Below are 13,708 nucleotides of genomic sequence, written 5' to 3'. Positions count from 1 at the left end.
GGATCTGGGAGGGAGGGCCTGGGAGGGGAGGATCTGGGAGGGTCTGAGAGGGAGGATCTTGGAAGGTAGGGCCTGGGGGAGGGGCCTTGGGGGGAGGGCCTGTGAGGGAGGATCTGGAAGGGGAGGGCCTGGGAGGCGCTGCCTGGGAGAGCGCAGCTGGAGGGGCTTTTCTGCTCCTCTGTATCTTGATGGTGGAGGCTCCCTCTCCACATCCTAGCATGTCTGAATCCACGGACTGGTACCCAAAGTGGATTTCACTATGCAGAATACAAACCAGCTCGAATGCTGGCTTCAGCTGCCACCCCCTCTGTTCCTCCCTCCTGCCCCACACCCCACGCCCCACCCAGCTTCCTCCACAGGCCTGTCACAGTGTGCGCGCAGGGCGGGTGCTGGGCAGCGCTGGCTCTGCAGTCTGATGCCCTGGGCTTAGCTCTGGCACCCTCCCATCCACCTCTACCCCCCCGAGTGTGCATGGCAAATTACCTGCCATCTGAGCTCAGCCTCCCCTTACGGCGAATGGGAACAAGTCCTAATTACATACCTCCCAGAACCCCACGCTCAGAACCCAGCCATGTGCCTGACACAGCACCTGGCACAGGAAGAGGACTTAATAATAAACGCTCTCACCGACGGACCTCTGCCTGCCACCTGCACAGCCACCGCGGCCTCTCCGAGTCCCAGCGGCCCGGACACACAGACCTGCCCCGACATGTAGCATGTAATGAGCAGTTCCTCTCCAGCAAATAAAACGAGTCTGTGTCATCTGACCCGACTCAGCAGAGGCCAGCACGTTCCTGCCGATAGTCCATCGTCGGCGTGAGAATGGTGTGTCCCTGAGGTGGTCTCACTGTGAGAGAGCAGGGAGTGTTGGGAGGAGGGGCACAGAAAAGGCAAGAACCCAGTGAGATGGCCGGACGGGTGCCCCAGAGCTCCCAGTGTACAAAGGGTGCTGTATACAGAACAGCAGCACAGAAAAAGCAAATAATCTAAATATAAACAATGGAAGTTAAAGTGGATTATGCCAAATACAAACAGAAGATCACATAAACATTCAAAGTATTTGGTAGAAAACTATGGTTAAAATTAAAGAGTAGGGGGTGTGCAAGAGGCAGCTGACGGATGATTCGCTCTCATCGATGTTTCTAACTCTCTATCCCTCTTCCTCTCTGTGAAAAAATCAATAAAATATATTTTAAAAAATAAAATTAAAGAGTATATGCAACAATATCCCAATATTTTTAAAGCATGTGTTTTTGTTGTTTTTTTTCAAGTGTGAATTCGAACACATGAAGAAAGCTCTGTGAAGATATATAACCAAAATGTTAAAAAAAAAAAAAAAAAAAAGGGGTGTGTGTGTGTGTGTCTTGGTGATGGGAAGATTAGTAGTGATTTTATTTTATTTCCTGGGTTTTCTAGAGTTTACCAATGTATTACATGTTAATTTTAGAAAGTTTGGAAATTAATAATTCTTTTAAAGAAAAAGGCTAATCTAGATCTTATGAGGAGAGTATTCCACATCATAAGTACATGATGCTAACCACACACAACGAAACGCCATCCATTTCCAAAGCCAAGCAGTCTATCCCAACCTTGTCCTGAACCCGGCCTGACGGAGGCCCGGGAGCAGGTGCACAGGAGCGCTGCCCAGGCCCCCCACACGCCTTTCTCCAGAGCTGGAGCCGGGGCGCGAGCTCGCGGGTCTGGCCCTGCCGGGCCTCGGGTGAGCTTATGAAATGTGTGACCGTAGCACAGGCTGACTGTAAGCTGACCACGCGCAGGGCGTGAATGGTGGCGATACGTCGTCCATCGGTGCTTGGGAAAGAAGGCCCCGCACCGGCTCAAAAGGCGTCTGGTAACCAGCCACCCTCACAGGGAGCGCAGGAGCGATCAGAGCGAGGCTCCTCTCTGAGGTGTTTCTACCGCCTGTTTAGTCTGCAGTTTAACCAGAGTGTGACGGGCAGGGCTCACTGGAGTCCTTTTGGCTTGTAAAACGAAGCACCCTGTGTTCAGGTGAGACCTTCCCAGCTCAGAAACCCACCTGACAAGTCCCCGCAGAGAGGCTGGGCAAGAGCCTCCCCCACACACACACCCCTCCCCACACCCGTGGCAGCAGGCCCGCCGTCCACAGAGCGAGCCATGCCTCCTGGATAAAGTGCAGACGCCGCCATCTCCCGGAAAAGCCAGCACAGAGGCCTCTGGAGGGGCTGGTATGGTGGGAGGGCCAGCTCTTACCCTTTAAGGAGACAACTTGGAAGAAGAAGTCAGACTGCCGGATGCCACCATTCCAGGACAAACATGGTTATCTCAGTGCCTCAAATGTACTAGGAAATAATTCAACAACCAAAACTACAAATAAAAATTTTAAATAAACAACCAAATAAAACCCGGACCTGAGACCTCAACTGCTTTTCCTTTTTCATGCCCCCACCCCACTACGGGGTATATTGTGTATTTTAGATTTGAAGAGTGCTATGTAAATTGCATTATGTCTAGCCTGAAATTATGCCAACAGCAAGGGACCAGAAGCTAAAATAAAGTCATACTAAGGTGTGTCCCAGAGGAAAGTATAAAAACTCTACTCTGGCAGGAAGTCCCCAAAGTGGCATATCTAAATTAGTAAGCTTTGTTTAAAATACACACACACTTTTTTTTAAAGGCACACAAGCCAAAAGCGTTTGGTAAATTTCTTTTTTTAATGGTTATGATTATTGCAGTAGCAAATCATATGTTTCCTCAGAAGGGCACGTCTGTGTCACTCGGTGATTTTAGGTAGAAGGTGAGTGAAGACGGCGGAAACTCCCAGACAGCGTTCCTAGGGCTCAGCACACACCGTGCTGACCGGGCGGCCAGGCGGCAGCCCTCTCGGAGCCTCACCCTCGCCGGACCCAGTGACCACGCCTGCGACCCCAACAAGATCGGGCAGAAAGCAGCCGTGAAGCCACGCCCACAGCTCCACGCCCCCCTGGCACCTGCTGCAGGGAAACGGCGGCATCAGGACCCCCTGCTCTGGGCCAAGAGCATCTGGGAGGCATTCGACCATCTCGGCCTCCCCGTCCCACTCTCCGGCAGGGTCACTCCCGCAGGAAAAGCCCTGGCCCAGCTCCGGCCCCGGCAGGGCCGGCCCCGGCTGCTAGTCTGCCAGGGGCTCCTGCTCGCTGCGCCACGTGAACAGCCCCTAACCGATCCCCACACCCCTCTCCCTGCTCTAATCGCTGCTCCACCCTGAACCAGGCATCACCTTACAAAGCTGCCCATTCTTATCCAGATCCCTCTCCCCAAAACCCCACAGCACCCGTAGGTCCCCATCCTACACTTACGGGTTCATTTCTTTACTTTGCATCTCAACCAGCTGAGACAAAGCAACCACTTCCACTGCTAGCGCACCCCTCCAGCCCATAAATACAGTGACACAAGCAAACTGCCACTCACTGGAACCACCCACAGTGTCACCCTAAGTGAGCGGGTCCGTGCAGAAACGGGCATCTTCTTGGGAGGCACCGACTCACTCGCTTCTGGACTCGCTAGTAACGGCAGCGTCGGTGCAGCAGGGGACGAGGCAGCCGCGCTGGCAGAGCTCTCCACACCAGCTGTGAAGTGGTACCCATAACCTGTCCAACAAGTTCTGATAACATCACAATTTAAGAAACCTTTTCTCCAATCGGGCCATTGGGTCAGACAGAGACAGTACTTGGAAAGGAGACATTGAAAATTCCTTTCTCTTATCCATGCTGTTTTGAAAAAAAAGTAAAAAAACACCACGGTTGCTTGCTTCTGCCACACGGCATCACCTGCTAGGTGTACCCCTAACCCAAACAGGTGCCTCTCAGTGCAGGGTGATGCTCCAACCAACCGAGTCTCGGGTTCAATTTCGGTTCAGAAACTAGGCTATGGATTCGATCTCTGGCTGGGACATGAGCCAGAGGCAGCCGATGGATTTCCTGTTTCTCCTTCTCTTCCTGTGCCTCTCCCCCGACACCTGCCCCCTAGCTTCAATAAATACACCCCCAGGTGAGGACTTTACAATGTTTGTTTAATCAAAAGACCTGCCCAGCAGGTGTGGCTCAGCAGCCAAGTGCCAACCTAGGACCACAAGGTCACCGGCTGTGGGCTAAGCCCCCAGGAGGGGCCCTGCAGGAGGCAGCCAATCAATGGTGTTCCTCTCTCCCAGATGTCTCTCTCTCTCTCTCTATTCCTCTTCCCTCCTCTTTCTCTCTCTAAAAATTAATAAAAACGTGTTTTTTAAAAAGTCAGATCTGACTGCAGTATCTGCTTCCAGAGAGAAATAGGTTACAAGCAATCAAGACATCTCTTTAGCCCACCAAAAATCTGAAAATACACACCAGGGGTCCACTTCAATGCCATTTAAGCTGAAGCCAAAACCTCACCAAGTAATGTTCCAGAAGAGCAGCCAGCACCGGCACCAAATGTCAAGACCACACTGGGTGAGCGGGACCCAACTGGTTCCCGAGCTTCCCTCTCAGGATGACAGCAGCCCAGGCAGGGCTGGCCACGCCCGCCCCACCCGTGGCACACAGGGACTCTGAGACAGGACACGCAGCAGCGTCAGAGCGCCCGGCCCTCCCCGAGCAGGGACCAAGCCGCACAGGGAGTCAGAACAGACGGGAGGACCGGCCTGCAGAGCGGCGGGCTCAGGGGTGTGGCGTTCAGGGGCAGCAGAGGCCCGAGTGCCTCCACCCGCCGCCCACACGCTGAGCCCCCAGCCTGCACCCGTCTAAGGAGCTCCGTGCAGCACCCTGACTGGCCAAGAGCATGCGCCCAGAGGTCTGCAGGTCCCTGCTCGCCAGATGAGCTGGGTCTCGGGAGCAATCACGAATGGGTCTTCGTCACACCTGCAGCTCTCTCACGCCTCGGCTGCCGTCCGGCCCTCCTACGGCCACACCGCACGGCCCCTCCTCCAGGCTCCGGCGCAGCGAGCAGGAGCCCCTGGAGGCCTGGTCTGGGTCTGCCGTCTTCTCCCCTTCCCGGGAACAAGGCCGAGGTGCCCTGTGGGGAGAACAGACCTCGTCCCCGCCCTGTAGACGGGGCGCCCTGCTCAGTGCTGGGAAGACCACAGGCGTTCCTCAGGCGTTTACAAGGACCGGTCAGGCATTCGGTGAGCAGGGCCCGGCTCTCCGCCCTCCTGGTCCGCCTCTCCAGCACCAGGCGAGCAGCCCTTCCCCTTCCAGCGGAGCTCCATGAGCCCAGGCAAGGCTGGACCAAGCTGCCCATTACCTCCAGGCTCATCTACGGTTCTGTGTGTCATCTCCTGGGCGCCCTGCCCTGCAGAAGCTGGACCCACTGCCCAGCAGTGACAGCTGAGCGCTCAGCTGGGCTGGGACCCTGAGGGGCAGTGGGCTCCGTGGAGAGCAGAGGCCTGCCCTCGGCGGTGCCCACGCCAGCGGCGGCGCTGTTGAGGAGGTCCGTTCTCCCCACAGGGCCCCTCAGCACCACCTTCCAGGACGCTCACCCTCCTGGTGCTCTCCGCGGGCGTCAGGAATGAGTTAGGAACATTAAAGCGCCACCTTCAGACAGCAGGCTCATCTCAAGATACAGGGAGCACACACAGGCCCGGGACCCCTCACCAGAGCCGGCAGCCTAAAACATCCGCCTCCTAGTCTGACCACTGCCTTCACAGCCAGGGAATCCCCATCCCTCCTTCCGCCCTCTCCCTTCACCACCTTCCCAAACCCAGACGTCACCATCCTCAAACTGTACCCCAGTTCCTAACCACCCCACATCTACCTGCTGTCATGGGGCGTTTCCCACCACCCACCATCTACAGAACGGACATGGCCAAGGCCCTCCCTGAGCAGGTGCAGCAGAGGCTGCCCAGGGCCCGGTGGGCACTGAACAAACGACATTTAGAAATGAGTTCTAGAAGTCACTGCTGAGAACACCAGATGCTACCATATTCCGGCCACGCTGGCCTCGTCCTGTGACAATGCCCTTTGCCCCTTGGCCCTCCCTCGGTCTGGACTCCTCCTCCTTCTGCTCGGCACGTCCCACTTGCCTTCATCTGTAAATCTCATCACAGCCCCTCCCGGAGGCCCCCTCCCCCGGAGCCGTCCCCAAGGCCCCAAACACCTCTCCCAGCTGGCCTCACTCGCCCACCGCACGTGCAAACCCCAACACCAGCAGAGGCCGCCTTCTCCAGGGACAGGAGCAGCTCCCAGCACGGCACCACGCATGATGGTGCTCACAGAGAACCAAGTGAGAGATGGAGACAAGCCAGCACTTCAGAGCCTAACACTGCTCATGCCACATCACAGCGCATCACAGCAAACCCACCGGACTTGGAAAAGGCAGAGGGGCACAGAGAGTGTGCACAGCGGTGTCCCTCCCCCTCCCCGCCCCCCTCCGTAGCTCCTGCTTCCTGGCAGAGCGGAATTAAATGCGTAGGATTTACACAAAGACGATGTACAATTAAGGCCATTAAACAACGTCAGAGCCGTTGAGCGTACTTTTCCCGGAGAGGCCATTTCCACGGCCGGCAGTAAGAACAGCACGGCGAGCGGAGGGAGAGCCGCAGCTCCATTCTCTGGGGGAGCGGACATCGGGAATGCCCACTGCACAGAGAGAGAGCTCCCCATTTGTTTAATCACACACCAGCACACTCCCAGGCAGATCAGTTTCCACCACCGCGGGTTACCTCCACCCGGAGGTCACACCTGTGGTTTCACACGTGACTGATAAGACTCTACCCCTTGCGAGATGCCGTCAACTTCAGGACATTCCACGACTGCTCACGGGAGAGGTTTTAAAGTCTGAAAGTGTTTGTGCCCTAAAACAAAATTAATTGGTTACTTCTACTAAATCAACTAGGTTACGTTGGTAGATTACAGAGAACTCATTCGCAAACATCCTGCACCTGGTGCAGGCCCTGCGCTCAGCCCTCCCAAGTGGACTCGCTCGGGCCGCACAGCAACCGTGGGAGGCAGGGCCTGGCCTCACTGCAGCGGGGAAACTGAGGCCCAGAGCCCCCGCTGGTGGGGGAGGCTGGAACGTGAGCTCACCGTCCATCACTGACTCCGAGGCCTCTAACGTCTTAGAGAAAAGTGTACAGTTATAAAGAATGAGCCATTCCCAGCGTTAGCCTGGTTTCCACTGAGTAAAAACAACTCCGCACCTCCGGGCTTATACCCAGACAGCAAGAAGGGAGAAGGCAGCAGGAGGAGGAGGAGGAGGGGAAGGAGTGGAAATGAAAGAGGGCCCACAGAGCAAGGAGGGCAGAAGGAAGGAGGAGCCACTGCTTGTGTGCTTTTTTGAAAAGAGAGACAAGATCAGGCCTTTATTCCCCGAACTAGCTTGTCACCAGGACTGTGTGTTTCTATCCTAAATGCCGAATTAAGCACCTAAATTAGGAGGAAGCAAACAATTAACATTCCAAATTCCTCCCCGTAAAACGGAAACTACATGGTAACTGGGTTTATTTAAACTCTTGGAGTTCAGTGACTTTCTGCTAATGTCTGCCTTTTTTAGTGGGGTGAGCAGCAGCAATTACACTTAAACTCCTCGCCCGACAGAATCAGGATGACCCCCAGCCGAGTAACACTAGGAAACGTTGGTAAAGCTCAGCCAAAATGACTACAAAGTGATAAAGACTCACAGAGTGCACATGAGTTCACAAAGAATGCAACCCAAGAGAATCTGAAGGAGGAATTCACATTTCTTAAAGCCACAGAGGGAGCCTTCGGGAACAGCTCCCTCTGCTCCAGCAGGGCGGTGCAGGGAGAGTGCACGGCACAGACCCACCAGGCCACTTGGAGAGGGGACGCCCGGCAGGACTGCCGTCTGGCCCCGATGCCAGGCGAGGCCCTTCTTGCTCCTTCCTGAGATTCCAGCAGCGAAAGCAGTTTGGTCCTCGAAGCCGCACGGCCAGCAGCCAGCATACACACTGTCCTACTTGCTCACTGGCATGGAGGAGCCTCTCAACTTACCTGGGGTTAAGGCCCCGCAGACCCATCATAAGTCAAACAGATCTTAGGTTGAAAATGCATTTACTACACCTGACCTGCCGAACCTCACTGCTTAGCCCCGCCGCCCGGAAGCGTGCTCAGACACGGACACTGGCCTGGGCTTGGACAACCATCTTGAATTTCAGCCCCAGGGTAACGGGATGGAAAACACAAGATCCCAAACCGCTGGCCTGTGGTGCCCTGTGGATGCCTGTTCTTACCCTCACTATCCGAGGTGCCCTGCCCAGCAGCACAGGAGGGACGCCCGCCTCTCACCAACATTTAGCACTCCAAATATGGCTTTACCGAATGCATATTGCTGTCACACCATTGTAAAATCGAACCGTCCTGACGGGGCTGTCTGTACTTACTTATTTACTTTTTTTTCTCTTCCGTCCCTAACACAATGCACAGCACCTACTAAAGAGTGAACAAATGTGTACTCGAGCCGAAACCGGTTTGGCTCACTGGATAGAGCGTCGGCCTGTGAACTGAAAGGTCCCAGGTTCAATTCCGGTCAAGGGCATGTACCTTGGTTGCAGGCACATCCCCAGTGGGGGGGGGGGGGTGTGTGCAAGAGGCAGCTGGTCGATGATTCTCTCTCATCGATGTTTCTAACTCTCTGGCCCTCTCTCTTCCTCTCTGTAAGAAATGAATAAAATATATTAAAAAAAAATGTACTCGATAACGAGTGAATAAACAAAGGTTAAGAGAAAAGAGGGCCCAAGGTGCTAGGGGCTATTTAGCAAGTGCCTCTCGCTAACTCCTTGGTCCCCCAGGGAAAGGGGGCCAGGCGGTGGGTCAGGAGCGAGACGGCTCCTCAGGGGTACGACGGGGGCAGAACGAGGCTGCATCCTGGTGATCCCCACAGGGAGAAGCAGCAACACAACTCCACAGCCCCTCGTGGTCATTGCCCAGGTCTAGATGCCAGGTGTCATCTGACCACCGACTCTGATTCGGCACACGGCGAGCCACGCCGGAGCTCACCGAGGAAACCCCGCTCCCTTCCCGGAAGCCCAGGGGCGGCCATGAGCTCCTGCTACACCTGCTGCTAGGGCAGCTGTCATTGGCGCCAAATGCAGCAAGTGTCTTATCAGCAGTGCCCAGGCAAACACAAAACCCAGCACACCCAACGGAGGATTCGAGAGGACTCAGGGACGCACCATCTTCCATCTTCCAGGTGCAGCAGGACTTGCGGACGTAAAGGGGTGACACCCCCAGGCTAGCGAGACCAGGCCCACAGGGACCAGAGGGACCAGACCCGGCAAGCCCTGTAACCGTAGCTGGCCGGCAGGGAGGCCACGAATCGCCGTGACTGCTCACCACACCCAGAGCAGCTCTGGCAACACAAGCAGCGCGGGAGCTGGCTCTCCCAGGCCCTCATTCCCCGGAGGTCATTCCCAGAGCACAGGGCAGGTGGCGAAAGGGCTGGAGGGCACAGAACAGTCTTCTCAGTGGCCACCTCCCCGGAAACACGCACACAGCGGAAAGGCCTGCCAGCCCACCAAACCCGCACCTCCTGGGCGGCCCGCAGAGCAGCCCTAAACACAGCACCTCCTGGAGTTCCCACTCCCCTCCTGCGGGGGAAGGGACGGCGGGCGTCCAAGAGCATCCAGTGACTTCTGTCACCTCTGCATCCCCGAGAGTAAACAGAGGACCGTTTACCTACAGTGAATCACATGAGACCACTCCCTTCGCTCCACTCAAAGGGCACCTCTTCCAACCCCATCATTATGTTTATCACGATGGACTGTAGCCTCTTATTTCTCCTCCCTCATTAGACCCGAGCGCCTACCGGGCAGGGGCAGTGTTAGTCACCTCTGTGCCCCTGGCCCCTCCCGGGGACCGGGCAGAGGGAGCCTTCCTCCAGCACACACCGAGCCCATTCCTGGACTCGGCGCCCACTTGCTGGCCACCTGGAGCCCTGGGGGTGAGCCTGGGAAGAGCCTCAGCAAGGAAGCACCTGTGGGTGTTATTCGCCCCTGGCTTCACACCTGGACAAACACAGCCTCCAGTGCCCTCGAGGATGCCGTGGCCGCTCCTGCAATCCCCGAGCTCATCGCCACGAGCCACGACGGCGGCAAAGAGGGCGGGACACCCTCCCCCAGAAGGAGCCGTCCGCAGCCTCTCCGAGCGCTGTCAGGCCGACCCACCGATGCCAGGAAGAACCCGGGTGTGGAATTCGTGTTTCCAGAGATGATGCCTTGACTTGGGGGCAGAAATGCTTGCTTGCACGCACACATGTACCCTCATATCACACACAGAGGACACGTCTAATGGTCACCTTCTGTAAAGCGATAAAGCAGCACTGCCCAGAACAGCGGGCACACCGCACCATGTGGGATGGGACACGTTCATGTCCGAGCTGTGACCGTGCTCACACAGCCTGCACGTGGGAAGTGTTCTGTCAGCCCTCAACTGCAGGCCTCCCCACGTGGGAAGAAAGCCCATGCCAGGCTCACGCCCCCTCCGCTCCCAGGGCTTCTGGCTGCCCACCGCCTGCCGCCAGGAGGGGGAACAGGAACAAGCATAAAGGACAGCCTCCCCCAGAAAGGAGTTTGCCATAACAGACTGTTTTCCCGAACTCTGCGCGGACAGGTTCTCTGCTGCACTGGGTCCCCTCACTGCTGTCTGCCAGCGGGTGTGGTCACCTCTGTCACCTCAGAACCACATGAACCGGCAGTACTGCATTTCTGGTTAGAAAAGGGGGGTGGGGGTCTCGTCACCACACACTGAACTGCCTTCAGTGAGACTCTAGTAACAAAAACAGACAAAACACGTTTCAGATAGATCTTTTCCTGAATATACCGAAAGCATAAACCCCAGACCAAGCCTCTTCCAAAACCATCACAGGCATTCAGCCCCAGGCCAGCCTTATCTTTCTGAGCCATCGATGGATATCCCGTGACTGCCCTTAGCTCACACTGCCCTTAGCATCCCCCTGGGAGCAGACCCCGGGGCCACCCTCTCAGACCGCCTGCACACGGTCCCTCCGATATGCACACGTGTAAAAAGCAAACAGAACGGACACCCACCGCATGGCCTGCGTGTAACAGTATGAGCCTGAGCACCTCCGAGCGTGAAGTTTCACCAGCCAACAGCACAGATCTCTCTCTCTCTCTCTCTCTCTCTCACAGACACACACACACACACACACACACACACACACACGTCTGTCGTGTGAGGTCGGAACAGGGGGAGGTGGCGTGTCACTTGGCAATGGCAGGGTACCACCCTGTACTTCAGAATTATCCGGATTGGTCCTGCCTGAAACTTCCTCTTCCTCCGTGAAAGTATAGGTGAAGGGTAACGACATCGAGTGAAAATCAAAATCCATCTTAAAATTTAATATCTCTGCCAAAGGTAAGCTTTTTGTTGGAAGTAAGTAAATGTTAACATACTTTACTGTAATGATAAACGTCCTGGCACCTGTCTCTATAAAAGTGGTGCCCATTCCTAATCTTGCTTCCCAGAGCTCCCTGCGAGACAGCGCAGGGTCCTGGTTCACATCCGAAACCGAAAGGGTTTCCCTCTCGACCCACCAGGGAACAGTGTGAGTCTCCGGCAGGCCTGCCAGCCCGGCCCGGCCTCACCGGGAGTGCCCTGCGCCGGGTGCTCTCTGAGGCCACGGACCTGCCACCAGGTGCACCCTCTGAGGTCATAGACCTGCCCCCGGGGTGCTCTGAGGTCACGGACCTGCAACGGGGTGCTCCCTCTGAGGTCACGGACCTGCCGTCGGGGTGCTCTGAGGTCACGGACCTGCCACCAGGTGCTCCCTCTGAGGTCACGGACCTACCAGCTGGGTGCTCCCTCTGAGGTCACGGACCTGCCCCCGGGGTGCTCTGAGGTCACGGACCTGCCCCCGGGGTGCTCTGAGGTCACGGACCTGTCACCTGAAGCCGCCTGGCCGGCCTGGCCTGCCGCCTGGCCTGCGGGGGCTGCGCGCACCTCCCGGTCCCCGGGTCTCCATGCACACGGGCTCCGCACCCGGGCCGCACACACACGCCGGGAAGGGGAAGGGGCCCTGCACCCCGCTCCGCAGGCGGGAGCACCGGCAGCGCGGGCGGAGCGCAGGCAGGTGAGGCGGGCAGCGGGGTGTGGGCGCCCAAGCAAAGCAAGCTCCGCGGACCGGGAAGCTGGCCCCGGCCCCGCGACGGCGTCCCCGCCGCGGCTCCTCAGGGGCGGCGGCGGCGAAGCGGGTGCCGCGGGCGGGCGGGCGGGCGGGCGCGGACCTACCGAGCAGCACACACAGCATGTCCAGCGCCACGAACGGCAGCCGCGTCTTGTCGAACATGGTGGCGGCCGGGCGGGCGGCAATGGCGCCGGACCCTCCCCTCAGCGGCGCTCCTCCGACCTGCGCTGCCGGGGCCTGAGAGCGGCCAGCCCGCCGGAGCCCGCACCCTCAACAGGCGGGGCCCGCGCCGGGCTTTAAGGACGGGCGCGGGGAGGCGGGGAGGCGGGGAGGCGGGGAGGCGGGGAGGCGGGGAGGCCGCGAGGCCGCGGGAGGGGCGCGGGGCGGCGGCGGCCTCGCCGGCGCAGCGAGCGCGGGGGGCGGGGCTGCGAGCGGGGGGCGGGGCTGCGGCCGCCGCTCGGGCGCTCCGGCCAATCAGCGCCGAGGCCACGCCCCCGGCGGAGCCCGCCCCCAGCAGGCCGCGCGGCGCGGGCGGGGCGGGGGCGTCTCCCACGCGGTGCGTTGCGGGCGGCGGCGCTGCGACCTGCGCCTGGGCCGCCCGGACCCCGCGGCCGCCGCCCGGCTTCCCCCGCACCCGGCGCAGGGCCGGGGCCTGCGGCTGCCCTCGCTCCCGTGAGGCCGCCCCCGGGGCCTGCGCGTCAGGCCGGCGCCGCCCCTCCTCCCGTGGGGGCGCCCGGGGCTGCCGGCCCGCTGCTCCCCTGGTAGTTTTCCACCCGCCGGCGCTGTCCTGGCGGTCCCGGAGCCCACACGGCCTCCGCGGCCTGGGGTCAGCGTCCCGGCCCGAGCCAGTGTCCGCGGCTTCTCTCCCGGCGCCGGAGGAACCCGGGGAGATGGCGCCTCAGTTTCCTGATCTGGGGAAGGGGCTGTTGCTCATCCCTGCGCTGCGGGAAGAGTGATTGAGTGATAGAAGGTTAATGACCGCGGCCGGCGTGGCTCCGGCTGAGGCTGACCTCTGACCCCGGAGGTCACAGGTCCATTCCAGTCCGGGCTCAGGTCCGGGCACAGGCCCGGGCTGGGCTCGACGCCGAGGCGGGTGGGAGGAGGCAGCCGAGCAATAATTCTCTCTCATCACTGATGTTTCTCCCTCTCCCTCTCCCTCTGTGAAATCAATTTTTTTTTAAACTAAGCCCTCTATAGATGTTCATGATCAGTCTTTCCTTCTTACTCATACCTCCTCATACAAACACGTAAGATGCCGATGGAAAACTGGACTCCCTGCTTCTAAAACGCTTCTTGCGAAACGCCCCTAAAATAAAACCAACGGAGAGATAGCAGTGCCGCCCTTCGGGAGTCTGAGTACCGCCTGATCCCCCGCAGCCAAACACGAATTGGAAGAAGCAGGCTTTTCTGGGAAAGGAATGTGATTTGGGGGTTGCACCTTTGTTTTTTATCTTTTAAAAGCTTCGGGCAGTTTATCCCTGAGATAGCTGTGCCTCCTTCCTTCTGTGGCTTCTCTGACTTCCTTCCGGGTTCAAAGGCCCCCAGATGGCAGGGCCACAGAAATGGAACCATTATGAGGTGTTCCTTCCAAGCACCTTGATGGGAATGTGGGCCAGGCACA

The 13,708-nt window shown here is 58.2% G+C and overlaps 1 protein-coding gene across 2 annotated transcripts in view; it reads right to left on the bottom strand.

Moving 5' to 3' along the window:
• Window positions 1-12,374, bottom strand: part of PLPP1 (phospholipid phosphatase 1) — a 33,587-nt gene extending 21,213 nt beyond the window's left edge. The window contains exon 1 of one of the 2 annotated variants that reach the window (XM_036409179.2): window positions 12,192-12,374. In XM_036409179.2, coding sequence (XP_036265072.1) covers window positions 12,192-12,249 — 58 coding nt within the window. In that variant the 5' untranslated portion in view covers window positions 12,250-12,374. The remainder of the gene's footprint in view (window positions 1-12,191) is intronic. The other variant, XM_036409180.2, reaches the window with a different exon arrangement.
• Between the last annotated feature and the right edge of the window lie 1,334 nt (window positions 12,375-13,708).

This window comes from Pipistrellus kuhlii, unplaced genomic scaffold (assembly GCF_014108245.1).
Source record: "Pipistrellus kuhlii isolate mPipKuh1 unplaced genomic scaffold, mPipKuh1.p scaffold_m20_p_4, whole genome shotgun sequence".
Taxonomy (NCBI): Eukaryota; Metazoa; Chordata; class Mammalia; order Chiroptera; family Vespertilionidae; genus Pipistrellus; species Pipistrellus kuhlii.
Note: the sequence above shows the minus strand (reverse complement) of the source record. Positions and strands in the feature narration are given on the sequence as shown.